General features: G+C 46.8%; 1 protein-coding gene across 2 annotated transcripts in view; it reads right to left on the bottom strand.

The window, feature by feature from the left end:
- Nucleotides 1–1,575, bottom strand: part of SYNRG (synergin gamma) — a 46,941-nt gene extending 45,366 nt beyond the window's left edge. For both annotated transcript variants that reach the window (XM_069971463.1, XM_069971464.1), the window contains exon 1: nucleotides 1,248–1,575. In XM_069971463.1, coding sequence (XP_069827564.1) covers nucleotides 1,248–1,288 — 41 coding nt within the window. In that variant the 5' untranslated portion in view covers nucleotides 1,289–1,575. The remainder of the gene's footprint in view (nucleotides 1–1,247) is intronic.
- Between the last annotated feature and the right edge of the window lie 13,612 nt (nucleotides 1,576–15,187).

Below are 15,187 nucleotides of genomic sequence, written 5' to 3'. Positions count from 1 at the left end.
AGAGCAGGTGTATGTGGGTGATACACCCAGGGAGAGAGAGAGAAGAGCAGGTGTATCACCCACATACACCTGCTCTTCTCTCTCTCTCCCCAGGTGTATCACCCACATACACCTGCTCTTCTCTCTCTCCCTCCGGGTGTATCACCCACATACACCTGCTCTTCTCTCCCCCCAGTGTATCACCCACATACACCTGCTCTTCTCTCTCTCTCTCCCGGGTGTATCACCCACATACACCTGCTCTTCTCTCTCTCCCCGGGTGTATCACCCACATACACCTGCTCTTCTCTCTCTCTCTCTTTCCCGGGTGTATCACCCACATACACCTGTTCTTCTCTCTCTCCCGGGCTATGTCACCCACAAACACCTGCTCTTCTCTCTCTCCCCGGGTATATCACCCACATACACCTGCTCTTCTCTCTCTCCCCGGGTGTATCACCCACATACACCTGCTCTTCTCTCTCTCTCCCCGGGTGTATCACCCACATACACCTGCTCTTCTCTCTCTCTCCCCGGGTGTATCACCCACATACACCTGCTCTTCTCTCTCTCCCCGGGTGTATCACCCTCATACACCTGCTCTTCTCTCTCTCTCCCCAGGTGTATCACCCACATACACCTGCTCTTCTCACTCTCTCACCCACATACACCTGCTCTTCTCTCCCTCCCCGGTTGTATCACCCACATACACCTGCTCTTCTCTCTCTCTCACCCACATACACCTGCTCTTCTCTCTCTCTCCCCGGGTGTATAAACCACATACACCTGCTCTTCTCTCTCTCCCCGGGTATATCTCCCACATACACCTGCTCTTCTCTCTCTCCCCGGGTGTATCACCCACATACACCTGCTCTTCTCTCTCTCTCACCCACATACACCTGCTCTTCTCTCTCTCCCCGGGTATATCTCCCACATACACCTGCTCTTCTCTCTCTCCCCGGGTGTATCACCCACATACACCTTCTTCTCTCTCTCTCACCCACATACACCTGCTCTTCTCTCTCTCTCCCCGGGTGTATCACCCACATACACCTGCTCTTCTCTCTCTCTCCCCGGGTGTATCACCCACACACACCTGTTCTTCTCTCTCTCTCACCCACATACACCTGCTCTTCTCTCTCTCCCCGGGTATATCTCCCACATACACCTTCTCCTCTCTTTCTCACCAGCATACACCTGCTCTTCTCTCTCTCCCCCCTGGCCGGGTGTATTACATCTCATGTACGTCACATAGGCCGTGTACTTGCCTGCCGCTGCCGGTCCCCCCGGCTCCCGGTCGCATTGCCATTTTCCTGTGCAGAAATAAAGGAACCAGCAGCACTTCCGGCAACACAGGACAGTCACTTCCGGTTTGGGCTACAAGGCGATAGTGTCAGTATGTGTAACACTGGAGCTGGAGGCGGCGGGCGCCATTGTGTGCTGCCCGGTCACGGCTGTAATATGCCGCTTATGTGTCACACCTCCGGGAACTGACAGGAAAAAGAAGGCGACGTATAGTAACGCCCCCGATACCGAGCCACGCCCCCTGACTATACAGCGCCCTTCACTGACAGGAAAGACATGGTGACGTATAGTAACGCCCCTCATACTGAGCCACGCCCCCTAGCTATACATCTGTACAGGTCACGTGACAGTTACCGGTGACAATGACAACTGCTCACAGGCATGATGGGAAATGTAGTTTTGAAGCATGTGAAGGGCAGCTGTGGTAAGGGAGGGCATCTATTGGGCAGAGCCACATATACCTGCTCTTCTCTTTCCCCCCTGGCATCTGTTGGGCAGAGTAACCAGTCTCTTCAAGTCCATGTGATGGATTTAAAATGAACAAGGAAAAGGAGTGAATTTAAAGGGGATATTTTAGGTTTCAAATGAGAAGAGTCCATGAATATAAGATTATCAGGGGTCACCTCTCCGGCTCAGTGGGGGGCTGCGGCCCCATTCTCCAGTACTTTGCTCCACTGTACATCTATGTACAGGAATAGTGAAAGCAGTGATACACATGGAGGAGGCTGCGGCATCATGGTGCCCTCACATGGTCAGACCCTGACGGAAAAAGGAAAGCATTTTAGCACATACGTCCATATACAAACTCAGCCTGTGCCCGATCGCTGCAGCTTTAAAGGGAATCTGTCAGCTGGAATTCATATTCCAAACTGCTAACAGTCTGCCGTTATCCCATCGCCTGCGGCCATTCAGCACACTGTCCCTGCTGTGCTGTAGGAGTGTGCTGTGGGGAGCTCGTCCTGATGGCCGGGAGCCACCATACCGTACGCTGTCCCTGCTGTGCTGTACAAGTGTGCTGTGGGGAGCTCCTCCTGGTGTTCAAGAGCCACCATAACGTACGCTGTCCCTGCTGTGCTGTACAAGTGTGCTGTGGAAAGCTCCTGGTGGTCAAGAGCCACCATACCGTACGCTGTCCCTGCTGTGCTGTACAAGTGTGCTGTGGGAAGCTCCTCCTGGTGGTCAAGAGCCACCATACCGTACGCTGTCCCTGCTGTGCTGTACAAGTGTGCTGTGGGAAGCTCCTCCTGGTGGTAAAGAGCCACCATACCGTACGCTGTCCCTGCTGTGCTGTACAAGTGTGCTGCGGGGAGCTCCTGGTGGTCAAGAGCCACCATACCGTACGCTGTCCCTGCTGTGCTGTACAAGTGTGCTGTGGGAAGGTCCTCCTGATGGCCGGGAGCCACCATACCATACGCTGTCCCTGCTGTGCTGTACAAGTGTGCTGTGGGGAGCTCCTCCTGGTGGTCAAGAGCCACCATACTGTACGCTGTCCCTACTGTGCTGTACAAGTGTGCTGTGGGAAGCTCCTACTGGTGGTCAGGAGCCGCCATACTGTACGCTGTCCCTGCTGTGCTGTGCGAGTACACTTCTGCCACTAGGTGTCACCAGAGTCTATATATTACACTCTGTTCACTTGACTGTTTGCACAGCTGAATGTTTATCACGGAGTTGACTATGTACTTCTTGTGTGTTATGATTGTCCAATCCTTAGACCACACACTACACTGGCCTATCGCACACTCAGGTCTTGTCCCTTCAGGAAGCTTCCCCACCAATGACAGACAAGTCGCATCAACTATATAAAAGTAAAGACAGTCTCATCTACTATATCAGCTCCCTGGAGGTCTTCAGGAGGGTTCTGTAGTCCACAGTTAGTTGTATGTATAGAGAGTGTACAGAAGATGTGTTCCTGCAGGAGCCTACTCCAGAGACTGGCCTGGAGGCCAGGACCTGTGGCAGGGACTCTGTGCTACAGTGATTTTCTCCAGTATTTCTACAAAGCCTAGTTATGCGGTGCTAAAGTCTCTTTTTAATTTTTTATTTCTTTATACAATTTTACATTAAAACAACATTCAAGGTAACCATCAAATAATTCAATATAGAGCATTTCCATAGGAATATATTACTGTCCGTACATTTCATCCTCAATCACAGAGGTAGTAAAAAGAAATCTTCTGAACAATTATTGCAACAACTGCCATGATTAATACGGAAATATACATTACGTTGTCGTCTATGGAATCCCGGCCGGAGTGTATACACATAGTATACACTGTGGCCGGGATCCCTAGTGGCAATAAACTAACATGTCAGTTTTCTGCGGCTGCTATTCATTGATACAGAAAACCCTGTGAGTGCACACTATGGAGCGAGCGGCCCCAGCCGCACGCTCCATAGTTTGCAGTTCTAATGCGGGCGCGCACGTATGCGCTGCATCAGAACTCTGCAGCGCTAAAGATCATCCGGCCGGTACTGCAGTACCGGACAAACTGATCTTTTCTGAGACCGGCCGTTCCGTGACCCAGCCGGGTCACGGAGCGCCCGGTCTCATACTAAGTGTGAACATAGCCTAATGGTTTTACTGTCAAACTTTACTTTAAAGTTTCCTCCATGAAGGCAGTATTGAGGTATGAGGTATTTACATCTCAATAGGCTAGAGAAACTGCTGTATAGCGTGAAACAGCTGTTACCGCCAGTGAAACACCCCCCCATCTGCTGTATATCCCATGTAGGTTCTGATCGGTGGATGTAATTTACCACAATAAGGACCACAAGCTTATTAGCGTTTAGATGGAACGATATATCGTACAGAAAGTTTGTTTTGCGATCACTTAAGCCCATCTCGCTCATAGGTAAAATCAGTGAACGACTGTTTACACGGAACAATTATTATTAACATGTTCAAAGATCAAAATGAACGATTTTTAGCTAATTGCTTGATCGTTCGCTGCGTTTACACGGAACAATTATCGTTCAATGCGATTGTTATTGCGAAAATTCGCCCGATAATCGTTCCGTGTAAACGTAGCATAATGGTGCATTTACACAGACAGATTTATCTGACAGATTCTTGAAGCCAAAGCCAGGAATGGATCTGAAAAGAGGAGAAATCAGTCTTTCCTTTATGACCTATTCACTGTTTATAGTCTGTTCCTGGTTTTGGCTTCAGAAATCTGTCAGATAAATCTGTCTGTGTAAACGCAGCATGAGGCTGCGTTTACATGGAGAGATTTATCTGACAGATTTTTGAAGCCAAAACCAGGAACAGACTATAAACAGTGAACAGATCATAAAGGAAAGACTGAGATCTCTCCTATTTTAAAATCCACTCCTGGATTTGGCTTAAAAAATCTGTCAGATAAATCTCTCTGTGTAAACACAATATAATGGTCCATTTACACAGTAAGATTATCTGACAGATTATCTTCCAAAGATTTGAAGCCAAAACCAGAAACAGACTATAAACAGAAATCAGGTCATAAAGGAAAGCCTGAGATTTTTCCTCTTTTCAAATCCATTTCTGGCTTTGGCTTCAAATCTTTGGAAGATAATCTTTCCGTGTATATGGACCCTTATGCTGCGTTTACACAGACAGATTTATCTGACAGATTTTGGAAGCCAAAGCCAGGAATGGATTTGAAAAGAAGAGAAAGCTCAGCCTCTCCTTTATGACCCGTTCCGTGTTTATGGTCTGTTTCTGCCTTTGGCTTTCAAAATCTGTCAGATTAATCTGCCTGTGTAAACGCACCATTAGGCTGGGTTCACACTATGTATATTTGAGGCTGTATTTGGTCCTCATAGCAACCAAAACCAGGAGTGGATTGAAAACACAGAAAGGATCTGTTCACATAATGTTGTAATTGAGTGGATGGCCGCCATATAACGGTAAATAACTGCCATTATTTCAATACAATGGCTGTTGTTTTAAAATAACAGCACATATTTGCCATTAAATAGCGGCCATTCACTCAATTGCAACATTATGTGAACAGAGCCTTTCTGTGTTTTCAATCCACTCCTTGTTTTGGTTGCTATACAGCCTCAAATATACGTAGTGTGAACATAGCCTAAGAGTAGAAGATAGGAATAGAATAAGCGGAACTTGACTTGGAACAGGTATAGGGACTGTCCTGGGGACCTTGCCTAAATAGTACAGTACTCTGCTGGAGATAGTGTGAAGAGTGACTTTGTTTTGCAGAAGAAAAAATCCTTGTAATCACGGTTAGAAGTGAACAGAATAGAAGACCGCCTTTTGCCAAATGAGTCCAGAGGCTGTCAGGTTTGGTAGCATGAGTCCAAAGCTTGAACTACTGTGCGCAGCTAACCTCTCAACCCACATACCAGTGGAATACTTAGGCTTAGGCTCTTTGTTCCACTGAGGATCAATCTTTGGCTTTACAGATTGTCCTCACTGTTTAGAAGGATTCCAGGCGTAGGCAAGGTTGAACCCAGGTTACAGTTACCCCAGCTTTGGGCTTACAGTGCATAGTATCTTGCTCTCACAGACTCTAACAAAACATGTCTCTGCCTCCCTCCAACTACAAGACTGACTAAGCCCCCTTCCACCAGGAACTTACTAGCTTACATAAGGGTGACCGGGTCTAACCTCCTATTGACGGGGAACGCACTAGAGACAGGAGAAGGAATAAAATAGTAGTAGGTGGAGAGTGTTTGTGGTACCTGCAGATTTTTTTGGTCACATGAAATCCAGAAAAACTGTAATAAAAAGTGATCAAAAATTTGCATATACACAAGAAAGGTGCCGATAGAAAGAACAGATCATGCCGCAAAAAATGACACCTCACCCAGCCCCATAGACCAAAGGATAAAAGCGTCATAAGGATGGGGGTAGAGCAATTTTAACCCCTTAACGACATTGGGCGTAAGTATACGCCCCCGCAGGGTGAGCTTTAATGCAAACGGGCGTATACTTACGCCCGATGTTTCCCTGATCGCTGTGTGTTCACACACGGCGGTCGGGGTAGATGGCCTGCTATAATGTATAGCAGGCCATCTCTGCTCGTCGGCACGGAGGGTGATTAACCCCTCCCGTGCCGACGATCGCTGCTATATGCTGATCAATACAGATCAGCATATAGCAGCTGAAAACAGCTTTCCGGGTATTCGGTGACCCGGAAAGCAATGGCGATTGGTGCTGTCCGAGACAGCACCAATCGCCATAAGTGTCCCCAAGAAAGATGGCGCCGATGCCACCCCCACGATCGCCGTGATAGGCCGGCCAGTACCGGCCGGCCCATCACGGCGATCATACTGTAAAAAAACAGTGTCACCGGGTTCTGCACCCCTCAGCTAGGTAGCTGAGGGGTGCAGAACAGGTGTGTGTGGTGCAAGTGTACCATACTCACCTGATCTGGGCGTCTGGAGCGACGATCTGCGGTCCGCGCCGTCCTCGCGTCTTCTTCGGGTCACTTCCGGGTTCGGTCGTCCAGCGTTGGAAATCTTCGTAATCGCTCGGGTCCTCGGGTTCGGCGGGCCTCGGTAATCTCCGGCAGGGTCGCTCTACTGCCCCCTACCGGCTGATCAGTGAATATCATTCACTGATCAGTTGCTTTGGGTTAAAAAAAATTATTATTTTTTCCCCAATTTTTTTTTCTTCTTTTTTGCGCCCTAACGCCGCTGAGTGCTGATCAGCATCGCCCGTAAGTGCGATGCTGATCAGTAACTCCTCCTTTTTGGCGTAGGGGCATTTCCCCCCCCTATATCCTACCGCCACTGTCTGCTGATAAGTGCCGCACATAAGTGCGACATTTATCAGCAGCTCCTTTCTTGGCGTAGGGATATTTTTTCTTACTGTCAAAAAAACACGTAAAAAACACTACATTACACCACACTACATGAAATAAAGTTTTACACTACACCACTACACATTTACATACCCCATATACTAATCCCCGTATAAAGATGGCCCCCAAAGTGTTTTCGGCGTCGGACGCATATGTTATTATTGCCTCCGACACCGAAACAGCCAGTGAGAATGAATGGGGGGGATCCTTCTTTCCTCCATTCATCCTCCTCATCATCATCATCATCAAGTGACGTGTCTGGGGGTAGCGTAGCGTACGCTGCCCCCCAGACACGTCTTTTCCGCCAGTACCGTCCCAATAAGAGATGACTGTGTGGCGTGAAATTCTCCAAACTCTGTGAGTGTACCTCAGGGTACACTTACAGATTTAGGGTAGGTGCATACTGCAGAATGGCGAAGGATAACCCTTCGTGCATTACGCAGCTGCCACCCGCCGGCGGACTGATGCAGGTGCGTGTCTCCCCCCGTGTCATAGACTCCATTTTATGCACGGGCAGATTCCGTTGTCCATCCAAAGAATGAATACGTTCATTCTTTGTACAGAGGGCGGAATCCGCCCGGGCATAGAATGGAGTGTGACACGAGAGGAGACGCGCGCCTCCATCAGTCCGCCGGCGGGTGCCAGCTGCGGAATGCACAAAGGGTTATCCTTCGCCATTCCGCAGTGTGCAGGTACCATTACAGTGTATGAAGGAAGGGACACCCGAATCCAGCCCCAGATGAACCCCCCCCCCTCCCCCCATCCTCGGAGTTAGTGGGGACATCGTCCGGGAACGGATCTTCCCACTGCTGGATAAAGGTCACCACCTGTACGGGGATAACTTTTATACCAACACCCCCTCTTCTGGTCCCTCGCTGCCCTGTAGCTTGCGGCACGATCCGAACATGTCAGAAGCAGTAATAGAGCCCTAATATTTAGCAGCCATGGAGCGGACCCAGCACTTCTGGATATGAAGGACCCCGTATCACACCAGGACAACATTTTCCAGGTGACGTCCCCCACACTGGAGAAAGGGAGACCCCAGAAGAAGTGCAGAGTGTGGGGTAACAGGGGGATCAGGAAGGACACCATTTTCCAGTGTGACACCTGTCCTGACCCCCCGGCCTCTGCATACTGGATCGCTTCAAGGCGCACCACACGTCACTGGGGTTCTACATTGTCTAAATTCTGTCCCTTATTCCTATTTCAGGGGTCACCTTGGTCCAGGGATTATTCTGATCGCCATTATGGGGTCAGGAAGGAATTTTTCCTCTGTGATGAGGCTACTGTCGTCTGCCTCACGAGGGTTTTTTTTTTGCCTTCCTCTGGATCAACACAGGTTGAATTTGATGGACACCTGTCATTTCCAACCTTATAAACTAATAATTGGCCTAATACCCCCAAATAAATTAGAATTGTCCCTTTTCCCCAGCTAAGTAGGTATGGCCGCCATTCCCATTAGAGGATACCATGATGCAATTACAAAGCCTCTGTGCTGCCAGGACAGTAGAAACCCCCCACAAGTGACCCCATTCTGGAAACTACACCCCATAAGGAATCTAACGAGGGGAGCAGTGGGGATATGGCCCCCTGGTGACGGCCACATTTGGGCCGTGAAAATGAAAAAATTGTATTTTTTATTTTCACGGCACATGTTCCACATATGTGCCCGTCACCAGTGGGGTCCATATGCTCACTGCACCCCTTGTTAGATTCCTTATTGGGTGTAGTTTCCAGAATGGGGTCACTTGTGGGGGGTTTCTACTGCCCTGGCAACACAGGAGCTTTGTAATTGCGACATGGCCTCCATCCTCCATTCAAGCCTCTAAATGGCGCTCTGTCCCTTTGGTGGCTTGCCCTGTGCCCATACGACACATTATATCCACATGTGGGGTATTTTCGTACTCAGGGGAAATTACCCTACACTTTTTGTGTTTACTTTCTTTTTTAACCCCTTGTGGAAAAGGAAAAAAAATCAAGGCTAGACCAACATTTAGTGTAAAAAATTTTTAATGTTTACACTAAATCATTGATCTTGTCTTTATTTTTTCATTTTCAAAACGGGTTAAAAGATAAAAAAAAAAAACACTAAATGTGTAGAGCAATTTCCCCTGAGTACGGAAATACCCCACATGTGGGCATAAAGCGCCATGCGGGTGCAGGGTAAGCCTCCAAAGGGAAGGAGCGCCATTTGGTTTTTGGAGGCTGGATTTGGCGGGAATGGATTTCGAGGGGCCATGTTGCATTTAAAAGGCCCCTGTGTTGCCAAGACAGTTGAACCCCCCCCAAAAGTGACCCCATTATGGAAACTACACCTCTCAGGGAATGTAACAAGGGGTGTAGTGAGCATATGGACCCCACTGGTGACGGGCACAAATGTGGAACAATATGGCGTGAAAATGAAATATTACATTTTTTACACTATAATGTTGGTTTAGCCTTAAATTTTTCATTTTCACAAGAGGTTAAAAGAGAAAAAAACACACAAAATGTATAGAGCAATTTCCCCCGAGTCCCTAAATACCCCACATGTGGACATAAAGCGCCATGTGGGCGCAGGGCAAGCCTCCGAAGGGAAGGAGCGCCATTTGGATTTTGGAGGCTGGATGTGGCTAGAATGGATGATGAACGCCATGTCGCATTTACAGAGCCCTCGTGCTGCCAAAACACTGGAAACCCCCCACAAGTGACCCCATTCTGGAAACTGCAGCCCTCAGGGAATCTAACAAGGGGTGCAGTGAGGATATGGACCCCTTGATGACGGGCACATTTGTGCCGTGAAAGTGAAAAAATGAAAATTTTCCCTTTCACGTCACATTGTTCCACATTTGTGCCCGTCACCAGTGGGGTCCATATGCTTACTGAACCCCTTGTTAGATTCCTTGAGGGGTGTAGTTTCCAGAATGGGGTCACTTGTGGGGGGTTTCCAGTGTTTTGGCAGAACGAGGGCTCTGTAAATGCGACATGACCCTTGAAATCCATTTCGGTAAAATCCAGCTTGCAAAGGCCAATTGGCGCTCCTTCCCTTTGGAGGCTCGTCCTGTGCCCCACATGTGGGGTATTTCCGTACTCGGGAGAAACTGCGCTACACGCTTTGTGTTTTTTTTTCCTTTTATCCCATTGTGAAAATGAAAAATTGAAGGCTAGAACAACGTTATAGTGTAAAAAATACATTTTTCTTTTTTCACGCCACATTGTTCTGAAAATCTGTGAAGCACCTGTGGGGTGCAGATGCTCACCGCACCCCTTATTACATTCCTTGAGGGGTCTAGTTTTCTAAATGGTGTCCCTTTAGGGGTGTTTTTTAGGTTTTGGCACCCCAGAGCCTCTGCCAACCTGAAGTGGTACAGTCAGAAATGACCAAATATAACGGAGCCATTGAAATTCACTAGGCGCTCCTTTGTATCTGAGGCTTGTGGTTCTGTCAAACAATGCATTAGGGCCACATATGGGGTATTTCTATAAACTGCAGAAACGGGGCAATCAATATTGGGGGAACTTTCTTTGGTAATAAGTTTATAAATATGAAAAATATTGGATTACAATAAAATCTCTGCCCAGAAAATTTAAATTTTCAAATTTCTTACACACTTAGCTTTTATTTCTGTGACTCCCCTAAAGGGTTAAAACACTTTCTGGATGTGCTTTTGCAGAGTTTGGGGGGGTGCAGTTTCTGAAATGGGGTGCTTTGTGGGGCTTTCTAACACACAGTCCCCTCAAATACACTTTAAACCTGAACAGGTCCCTAAAAATATCTGATTTTAAAATTTTACTGAAAATTTGGAAATTTGCTGCTTATGTTTTAAGCTTTCTATTGTCTAAAAAAATGAAAGATCGTTTAATAAATGCCGCCAACATAAAGTAGACATGTTGCTAATGCTATTTAATATATAATTTATGTGGTATAACCACTTTCTGTATAAGCAAAAAAGTTTCAAAGTTGGAAAAATGCATTTTTTCAAAATTTTTCACGTTATTTGTTTTTTTTTCATAAATATTCGTTATAAATATCGACTCCAATTTACCAGAAATGTAAATTACAATATGTCACGAGAAAACAATCTCAGAATCAGCCGGATAGGTAAAAGCATCCCGAAGTTATTAATGACTAAAGTGACACAGGTCATTTTCATAACATTTGTCTCTGTCATTAAGGCTATTTCAGGCTCTGTCCTTAAGGGGTTATGGACCATTTAGGTTTTTAAAAAAATAAAAAAGTAACTTTTTTAAAAGCTGTCAAATAAAATAAAAGTTATACATCAAAAGAAAAGTTACATATTGTAAGATTTAAAGGCGCCATTACAAAGTACATCTGTTACTGAAAAAAAACCAAGCCCTTACATGGCCATGTAGATTGAAAAATAAGAGTTATAGCTCTTAGAAGGGAAAAAATAAAAACACAGAAAGAAAAATTGTCGCGTCCTTAAGGTCATTTTAGGCCCTGTCCATAAAGGGGTACTCCGACGGGGGGCACTTTTTTGATGGGACCGGGGAGGGGGTGGCTGAGGAAAAAGACGTCCACTCACCTCCCCGGTTCCAGTGGCGGGTCCCGCATTGCGGCACTCCGATGCGCGGTTCCTGGCCGCTTCCTGGTGTCTGACCCCGCCCGAGAAGGAGGCGGGATCTGAGCGGACTTGACACGGATCCCGCCTCCTTCCCTGAATGGCTGAGCGGGCCTGAGGCGTAGCGTCTCGGGCAGCGTCAGACACCGGGAAGTGGCCGGGAACCCGGCACCGGAGCGCCGCGATGCGGGACCCGCCGCTGGAACCGGGGAGGTGAGTGGACGTCTTTTTCCTCAGCCACCCCCTCCCAGGTCCCATCAAAAAAGTGCCCCCCCGCCAGAGTACCCCTTTAAGAGGTTAAACCAGTAAAACTTTTTTTTACTTTTTGTTCTACGACACTAAATCAGCTCCTGAACTTGCTTCATAGTTCCGTATAAAAAGCATGACATGCATCACCTAGGGGAGCTGTCATTAAAAGCAACTTTGCATCAGTGAACAGTGGCATTAATATCCAATTTTACTTCTTTAAAAAAATATTTTTTTTTTTGTGAAATTATAACATTGGCCACTAGGTGTCATTGTTTCCCCTGCGCTGCCTGCTGTCAGTCTTCTTATAGATTAGTTGAGCAGTCACTGGAAATGAACAAGATCTCACAGTCAATGCACCCCCACACACACACACACACACATATTATCTTTTCATGGGGCATCACCGGAGATCTGACACTGATACAATGTGCCGCCACCATTATTTTCCAGCACTGCCTTGAAGGGGTTATCCAGCGTTTAAAAAGTTTTTTGCTATCCTGTTGGTAAATATAATAAAATTGGTATGCTTACCTCTCCATGCTCCCCTGTTGTCCCGATGCGACCTCTCCGGTGTACCCCGCTGACTGCAGCTCCACCACAGCCCGCTCAACCAATCACTGGCTGAGATAAAATAGTACTGTGTACCGTGACCAGTGATTGACTCAGGGGGCTGTCAATCCTGAGTCATCTCGGAAGTAGCAAAGCTTCCGTCAGTTTATTATGTTTACCAACAGCGCTGCAATATATAAAGAATTTTTAAACGCTGAATAACCCCTTTAACCCCTTTGGGCATGGAGGTCACTAGGGGTTCACTGGTTCCCACTGGCCTCTTCTTCCTTTCCTCCATCATGACATCACGGAGTTGGTGGATGTCAGAGACCTAGCGCTTCTCCTTCTTCTTTTGTTTAAGAACGCCCCACGGATGCTTAATAGGGTTTAGGTCTGGAGATGTACAATACCCCGCCAATTACCCTCAGTTTTTTTAGTAAGGCAGTGGTGCTCTTGGAGGGGTGTTTGGGGTTGTTATCATGTTCTAATACCAGTGGACCAATTTCTGTAGGGAGGGGATCATGCTCTGCTTATGTCATAGGACATGTTGGCATCCATGGTTCCCTCAATCACCTATGCTGCTCCAAACCCAGGGGTGCTAGCTGGAACTTGAAAGGGCAGGTGTTGTGGTTCCGCTTCAGCACTTACCACTGGACTCGATGTGACATATGCCCTCCTTGGGTCCCAGCACACTCTTAGGCTATGTTCACACTACGTAAAACTACGTTTGTTTTGCGGTGTGTGACATAGCTTTATGTTGAATGGGATCCCGGCCAGAGCGTACACACATCGTACACGCTCCGGCCGGGGGCCCATGCGGCACCGGAACAAAACTGACATGTCAGTTTTCTGCGGCCGGAATTCAGTGAATTCCGGCCGCAGAAAGACCTGTCAGTGCACACAGTGAAGCGAGCGGCTCCAGCTGCTCGCTTCACTGTGCGCAATGGGAAGCTCTGAGCTCCGCGGCCGGAAAGATCGCGGCCGGGGTCATGGAATGGCCAGTCTGATACGCCGTGTGAACATAGTCTTAAAGTTGAAGGTATAGTCCCTGGTGTCCCTTGTAGTGTGGTGTATGTTAGTAAGTACTACCTCCTTCTTAAACACTGGAATAACTATACTGGAAAAGTTCTTAAAGCAACAGTACAGATTAAGCACAAATTTATAGTGGTTCACAGATTTTTTATTTTATTTTTGCCAGAAGTTCTCTTAAAGGAAACCTGTCACCCTGAGAGAGTGGGCTGAACCCACCCCATCCGTGGATCGAGCCCCCCATACTTACCCCCGTCACCAGGAAATTGCCGCCACACCTCTGTGTTCTCATTTTACAAATGAGCAAAGGTGACGCCAATGTTCATAGGAAATTACAGCTCCAGTGATTTTCCTATAGACATTGTACTCATCTCTGCTCACTGGCATAATGAGAAGCGGCAACAATTTCCCAGCATTGGGAGCAGGAAGAGGTAAGTATGGGGGGGATCTATCCAGGTGTAGGGTGGGTTTGGCCCACTCTCCCATGGCGACAGGTTCTCTTTAACCCTGAGACGTTACTGTACGTCTCAGTGCGGCAATGCCGGTATGATGGGATCAGGAGCCGACCTCTTTATACCGGACGGCCTACATGTAGCAGATCGCTGTGTCTTTAAGTCTGAAAGCGGGCTCTGAAGGGCTTTAAACGTGTCACCTTGTGGTCCATTGGCGAATCCTGGTGCCCGATCGTTGTTTTATCCAAAGGTCGCAAGCCTCACATGTCTGTGTATGGACTTTGTGGCCTGACCAACTTATAGAGTCTTCTCCTGCAGCCTCTACCAGTCAATCGCTGATAATGATCTTAAAGGAAAACTATGATCAATGTAAGGAATCAAAGGATTCATTATAGGAGTCTCATATCGGGACTAAAAATGTAAGCCTAAAAAGAACAATAAAAGTTCAAATATCCCCCCCTATTCCCAAATAAAAAGCAATAAACATCCAAATAAACATATTTGCTATCACCGCGTGCGTGATTGCCCAAACTATTAAAGAAGAAAAAAAAAATCTTTCAAATCAACTGTTGCTAAAAAGTTATATAGATTTGTAATTTAATTCTTTTGCAAAATCTGCAGTCTTCCAGTACTTATCAGCTGCTGTATGTTCTGCAGGAAATGGTGTATTCTTTCCAGTCTGACACAGCGCTCTCTGCTGCCACCTCTGTCCATGTCAGAAACTGACCAGATCAACAGCAAATCCCTATAGAAAATGCTCTGGACAGTTCCTGACATGGACAGAGGTAGCAGCAGAGAGCACTGTGTCAGACTGGAAAGACCAGCACTTCCTGGAGGACGTACAGCAGCTGATAAGTACTGGAAGACTGCAGATTTTTTTTAATAGAAGTAAATTACAACTCTATATAACTGCCTGACACCAGTTGATTTAAAATATTTTTTTTTTTGCTGGAATTCCCTTTTAAGACATATCATTATTGATCGCATATGGTGAACAACGTAGACGGAAAGAAAAATTCCTAAAAAGAAAAAAAAGTAGTGGTAGCGATGTAAAGTACAGACCATGGTGTTAAAAAGGAGCCCTCATATAGCTCCATAGGTGAAAAAATAAATATGAAAAAGGGGTCTGAATAGGGCACACTAATGCTGCGTTTACACAGACAGATTTATCTGACAGATTCTTGAAGCCAAAGCCAGGATTGGATTTGGAAAGGGGAAAAATCTCAGTCTTTCCTTTATGACCTGTTCTCTGTTTATA

This window comes from Dendropsophus ebraccatus, chromosome 5, assembly GCF_027789765.1.
Source record: "Dendropsophus ebraccatus isolate aDenEbr1 chromosome 5, aDenEbr1.pat, whole genome shotgun sequence".
Classification (NCBI taxonomy): Eukaryota; Metazoa; Chordata; class Amphibia; order Anura; family Hylidae; genus Dendropsophus; species Dendropsophus ebraccatus.
The sequence above is the reverse complement of the archived record's forward strand: the minus strand, read 5'-3'. Positions and strand labels throughout refer to the sequence as shown.